The sequence below is a fragment of the Microtus ochrogaster genome, chromosome 7 (assembly GCF_000317375.1).
Source record: "Microtus ochrogaster isolate Prairie Vole_2 chromosome 7, MicOch1.0, whole genome shotgun sequence".
In the NCBI taxonomy this organism is placed as follows: Eukaryota; Metazoa; Chordata; class Mammalia; order Rodentia; family Cricetidae; genus Microtus; species Microtus ochrogaster.
Genome location: NC_022014.1, coordinates 4776754 through 4783152, shown reverse-complemented (window position 1 = coordinate 4783152; position 6399 = coordinate 4776754). Strand labels below are relative to the sequence as shown.

The window sequence follows — 6399 nt, the reverse complement described above, 5'->3', positions numbered from 1 at the left end:
CGACAGGCTAGAGGGAAGGGAAATCCTGCAGTGATGTAGGCACAGGGCTATGCTCTTTGAGCGCTTCAACTGCTCAGGAAATACATTACCGACAGATGGGACCTCGTGAAATGAAAAGGTAAGGCAGCTGTCACTCAAACAGCTCTCACTTGCCGTCGTCCTGTCCTGTCCTGTCCTGTCCTGTCCTGTCCTGTCCTGTCCTGTCCTGTCCTGTCCTGTCCTGTCAGTACACACCTGTCCTGACAGCATACCTCACAGATGTTCAGAAACCTCCAATCCGGTCGTGGGTAGTCCGTGGGAACTTCTGCTGCACAGAGAAGACTTCATTACAGCCTAGAAATTGTCCCTCTGTCACCACAGACAGCTGCAGCTTTATTCTGGGAGACTCTGCTAAGTCAGGGCTGCTCCAGGGACCCTGTGGCTCGGAAAGGTGCTCCTCCCGAGCAGGGAGGGATATGATATTCCTGGGTGGGGTCATCTAAAGGCCAACCTAAGTAGGCTGCCCCACTCTGTCTGGCAATGGTGATGTAGTGCAATATTTTTGCTCTTTTGGCTTTTTGGGGGGCCCATGATCCATCTCCCAATTAAATCACACAAGGGGGCTTATTTTTTTGTTATGAATGCCAAGCTTGGCTTGTTTCTTGTCAGATTTTTAAAAATTATTCTGACTGCCTGTTGCCTCTGGGCTTTTTCCTTTTTTTACTTCTGTGTATCTTACTTTCACTCTTACTCTGTGGCTGGATGGGTGGCTGGATGGGTGGCTGGATGGGTGGCTGGATGGGTGGCTGGATGGGTGGCTGGCCCCCAGTGTCTTTCTCTCCTTGGTCCTCATTTTTTCCTTCTATTTATACTCTCTGCCTGCCAGCCCCCCCCCCCATCCTTGCTCCTGCCTTGCCATTGGCCATTCAACTCTTCATTAGACCATCAGGTGTTTTAGACAGGGAAAGAATCACAGCTTCACAGAGTTAAACAAATGGCTCACAAACAAAAGCAACACTCCTTAAACTAATACTCCCCAACATGGTGGTGCTGAAGTTGGAGCTGCTGCAGGATCTTCAGGGGCTGCTGGAGTAGTGTTTATAACTCTCCACCAGCTCACCCCACCCGACAGTTGTTGGGGTCTGTTCCTGTCTACTGCTACTGAGGCTGTGTTGGATGGGTTTGACATCTGCCAATCAAACACTTGCCATCAAGACAGCCACATATTTATTTGTTTATTTGTTTGTTTATTTATTGTAGAACTAGGGATTGGACCTAAAGCCTTATGTATTCCAGTCAAGTGTCCTATTATATCACTGAGCTGAATACACAGCTGCAATCATTTTCTTTTGAAAGGTTTAGGTTTTTATTTTTTTTTTTTTAAAAAGAAAACAAACTGTCTTTAAGTTCCCATCCCTTCCCTCCTCCCTTTCCCTCCACATACCCTCCTACCCAATACCCATCCAATCCTAAGAGAGTGTAAGGCTCATTGCTTTGGGGAAGGTCCCAGGACCCTCATACTATATCTAGGCTGAGCAAGGTATCATCTAAGAGAATAGGTTCCCAAAAAGCCACTATATGCAGTAGGAATAAATCCTGGTACCACTGCGAGTGGCTCCCCAGTCTGCCCCAGCCATGCGACTGTCAACCACATTCAGAGGGACTAGTTTAGTCTCAAATATAACCATAGAACCTTCATCCAGCAACTGATTGAAACAGAGGCAGAGATCTGCAGTGGAGCACTGGACTGAGTTCCCAAAGACCAGTTAAAGAGTAGGAGGAGTGAGAATATGAGTAAGGAGGTTAAGACCATGATGGGTTCACCCACTGAAAGAGTTTACCTAAGCTAATGGGAGCTCACCAACTCTAGCCGGACTGTGAAGGAGCAAGCATAGGACTAAACTAGTCTCAATTTTCTGAAAAACCGCCATACTGATTTCCAAAGTGGTTGCACAAGTTTGCATTCCCACCAGCAATGGATGAGTGTTCCCCTTACTCCACATCCTCTTCAGCATAAGCTATCATTGGTGTTTTTGATCTTAGCTATTCATCTAGGTATTAGATGGTATCTCAGAGTTGTTTTGATTTGCATGACCCCAAACCTCATGTATTCCAGACAAGTGTTCTGTTATGTCACTGAACTGTAGACACACCTGCAATCATTTTATTTTCTTATAATAATTTCTTTTTTCAGGAAGGATTGCTCGATTTCTTTTGGTTTTTCAAGACAGGATTTCTCTATGCAACCATAGCTGTCCTGTAACTGGCTCTGTACACCAGACTGGCCTTGACCCCAGAGATTCACCTGCATCTGCCTCCCAACTATTAGTATTAAAAGTGTATCCTAAAAATCACTCAGCTGAGAATTTCTTTTTTATTTAATTAATTACATTTTATGTACTCGGGTGTTTTGTCCGCACTTTTGTCTCTGCACCACATCTCTGCCTAGTGCCTTTGAAGGTCAGAAGAAGGCATTGAATCCCCTGAGACAGGGGTTGAAGACAGTTGCGAGCCACCGTGTGGATGCTGAGACTCAAACCACGTCTTCTGGTGTAGTGGCATTTCATTTGTATTTTTATAAAAAATTTTGCCTGAAGTTCAGAGAATAAAATAGCCACACCTGTCAGCCTTACAGACCAGGCAGTAGTAACACACACCTTTAATCCCAGTAGCCACATTAGTTTGCTGGCTGTTTTGCTTTTCTGACCTTCACTGAGCAGATGGGTAGCAAACCTGATGCTTTGGCTGTTAGCTGGAATGATTTAAATGAAGCCAAATCAAGGTACATGGGGCTGGCATTGAAAGGCAAGTAGTTTTGCCGAAGGTTTTTCATTAATTATTACATTAGGTAGAAGGCAAATTTTATGTGCACACACCGAAGGGGTTAATCAGGTGACAGAATGAAGAGGAAGAACAGTTAGCCTGTAGTTTGAGACTAGACAGACAATTGGACCAAGATGATGGATGGCTAAGATATAAGATGAATTCTATTTTCATCTGAAGTTGATAAAGCAGAACCTGAATTCATGGGAATACAGTAAACTTCATGCTTTTTTCCTTAGAATGTAAAAAATTCAGTAACGTGGATATTAGAGAAAGGACAGAGAAACAGGTCTGTGTTAGGGCAATAACCTTTTGACCAGTAAGAGTCCATATGTACCCTGCTGTCTGTGGTAAATAAACAGAATGTCTCAATGAGACTAACCATCTTCCTAAAGTGTAGTCTGTCAGGAACATGCCTTGACTTCACTGAGGACAAAGCTTCAAATAAGGAATGCAGGGAAAGCAAGCAGTATGGAATAAAGAAGATGGCTCTCTCCTCATCTGGCTTCTCTTCCTTTCCTCAGCAACCTTCCCAGTGCCCCCTTCACTTCTTTGTTTCTCAGAGTATAGATGAGGGGATTTAACATGGGTGCAACCACACAGTAGAAGAGAGAAATGAATTTCCCTTGATCCTGATTACTGCTCTTAGGTGGAAGCAGATACCCATAGATAGCTGAGTCATAGAAGACGAAGACCACTACCAAATGAGAGAGGCATGTATTGAAGGCCTTCCGTCGTCCCTCCACAGAGCGGATCTTCATCACTGCCTGAGCAATGAAGCAGTAGGAGGTCAGGATGACGCTCAGTGGGATGGCAGTGAAGAAAGTACAGACACCATTGAGCACAGCCTCATTGAGACTTGTGTCTCCACAGGCCAATTTAATCATGGCGGGCACCTCACACAGGAAGTGGTCCACCTTCCGGTGTCCACAAAATGGGAGCTGCAGCGTGAAAGTTGACTGAATGACTGAGTTGCCTAAGCCACCCAGCCAGCTGATAGCAGCCAGCAGCCAGCAGAGCCGTGGATTCATGATAGTCATGTAGTGCAGGGGCCAGCAAACTGCCACAAATCGGTCAAATGCCATGATGGCGAGCAGTATGGCCTCTGTGGCCCCCAGCCAAAAGAAAACATAGAGCTGAGTTACACATCCACCATAGCTGATGGTCTTGTCTGGCCCCCATAGATTTTTCAGCATTTGGGGGACTGAACTGGTTGTAAAGGCCAGGTCCAGGGAAGAGAGGTTGCTGAGGAAGAAGTACATGGGTGTGTGGAGCCGGGCGTCAAGACGGGAAAGCAGGATGATGGTTGAATTCCCAACCAGGGTCAACAAGTAGGAGAAGAGGATGGCTACAGAAAAGACCCTCTCCAGCTCAGGATGCTCAGATAACCCCATCAGAATGAAGCTCCCAGAGGAGCTATTGCTGTCCACCCCCATCCCTGGCTGCTTCAGACACTGGAAGCTGCTCTGGAAAACTGTTGTGGGGAAGGAAGAGGAGAGGCAGCTACTGCTGAATCTGTATCCAGAATGTTCTTCAGCCTCCACAGATAAGGAGACATCCAGCCTTTCCAGGCAGAAGCTTTCAGCGACCCCTGGTTGTCAGATGAGTGGGCATGTCAACAGGGACCAGCACAGAGATGAAGGCGTGTCTTGTGAAGATGGACAATGGGTAGGGCTCAGTAGTCCAGAGCAGTAGGAAGACAGACAGAGGGAGCTGGCAAGGTAGAAGTAGATACAGACATTCTCAAAACACAATTCCTGCAGTAAAGATTTCTGTGCTCTGAGCAGGGAAAAAACACTCTGAATTTGGACAAATCTCCCCACATGTTTCTGATAAATTTGTTTCTAAGGTGGAGAGATGGCCCAGCAGTTAGGAGCATTACTGCTCTTGTAGATGACCCAAGTTAGGTTCTCAGCACTCTCATCTCACAACAGCCTGTGAATCCAGCTCCAGGGGATCTGACATCCTCTTCGGCCAACTATAATTATATGAACATATCATCAGTTATAAACATTATTCGTTTTGTAATTCTTGTTTTAATCCTAAAATATTGGTTGTTATGAAGGCCAAGTCAGTTGATATGAGTACCAAGAGATAAGCCTTACTCTAGAACTTACTATAGAAGTTACTGGAGAATATATTGCCGTTTTGACTGATAAGTTACAATCCCAAACTTAACTAGAACAGATAATATATTCAACAAAGGCAGAAGTATTTAACTGACAAGCAACCTCTTCATTACAGTTTTACAATTAAAGGAACAGCTCAAGTTTGTCAAACAACTAACCTCAATTCATTCATTCACCTTATGGGAACAACTCCCAAATGACATGCGTCCCCAGGACTGTGTAAGAACTGACTGGATTCCTGTGGAAATGTTAGATTTCAGGAGATTTAAGGAAGTGATAATCTCATATGGTACAAATTCACCTTTTTTGAAGCAAATGTTAAATTCATGGTCAACTAGTAACTGAATTGTTCCACAAGACTGGAAAGACTTGGGTCCAGCAGTATTGGAACCTGGTCCTCAATTGCAGTGGAGGGCCTGGTGGAAATATTAGGCTAGGACCTTTCAACAACAAAGTAGGACTAGAAGTATTGACATTTCCCAAGTCTGACTTCTTGGAGAGAGAAATTATGGTGATCTACAATGTCAGTCTTTTATATGATGATCATACCTTGGCTCTATTTCATTCAACAGCTTTGAATGCTTGGGACAGAATTGAAGGAGTCAGAGAGAATGGACTCATTTACTATAGGTAAACAAGGCACAAAGGAAACCTTCACTAATTTTTCCTTCTTTTTCTTTTCTTTTTTCTTTTTGAAAAGATTGACTTCATCTATAAATAGAATGATACCAAATTCAGAAGGTAGAAAAATAATAACTGAGTCTTTGGTTTTTGAAATTGCTAATTCACAATGCCAAAGGGTAATTAGGGCATTAAAGGTATGATCAGCACCCATAGTAAATGGTTTTGATATATACATATATATATCATGATATGAGATTGAATATTGACTATATATATATATGATGCATGGATAGGAAAGGTGACTTCAACAGGCTTGAAGAAAAACCAAAATATCAAGTGTTTTAATTGTGGCAAACAAGGTCATCTAAAAGGAATTGTAGACATGGTATTCCTAGAAGCAACATTTCTTCTATTCCAAACAAAATGAACGCAGATCAACAAGGGAGAGACAACTTAACTGGTTGTCATTGGGAATTGCCTTGGCAGGGGGCTCTCACAGGCCTCCATGTCTATTGTGCCTCAGTCTTTTCTTGTCATCATGGGGGAAAACTCTTCGTCAGAGCAATTAGTGGATCTAATGTTATTGGAAAACACCATACTGCCCTGGATATAGAACAGCTTTAGAAGATAAAAAAGTATTTCAGGAGAAACCATAATGCAAATATTTTGGCAAACTTCTAAAAATGATAATTTAGACCCAAGCTAAAAATATGCATAAATGACATTGTAATTGAAGGTCTTATAGACCGAGGGTAACAATGAATGCAACAGAATCTTTGCATCCAAATTGGCCTCTTCAGGAGGTAAATGTTCTGCTTTTGGGGATTGCAACTTTATCTCAGGT

At 43.4% G+C, this 6399-nt stretch overlaps 1 protein-coding gene across 1 annotated transcript; it reads right to left on the bottom strand.

Annotated features, from left to right (window-relative positions):
- Window positions 1-3299: 3299 nt before the first annotated feature.
- Window positions 3300-4238, bottom strand: LOC101982942 (olfactory receptor 15-like). The gene has a single exon (XM_005350232.1). It carries the CDS (start codon window positions 4236-4238, stop codon window positions 3300-3302), a length of 939 nt encoding a protein of 312 aa, XP_005350289.1.
- Window positions 4239-6399: the final 2161 nt, after the last annotated feature.

Bases quoted from the DNA above. Each gene is read 5' to 3' on its own strand.
- LOC101982942 (XM_005350232.1), bottom strand. From the start codon at position 4,238: ATGGGGGTGGACAGCAATAGCTCCTCTGGGAGCTTCATTCTGATGGGG.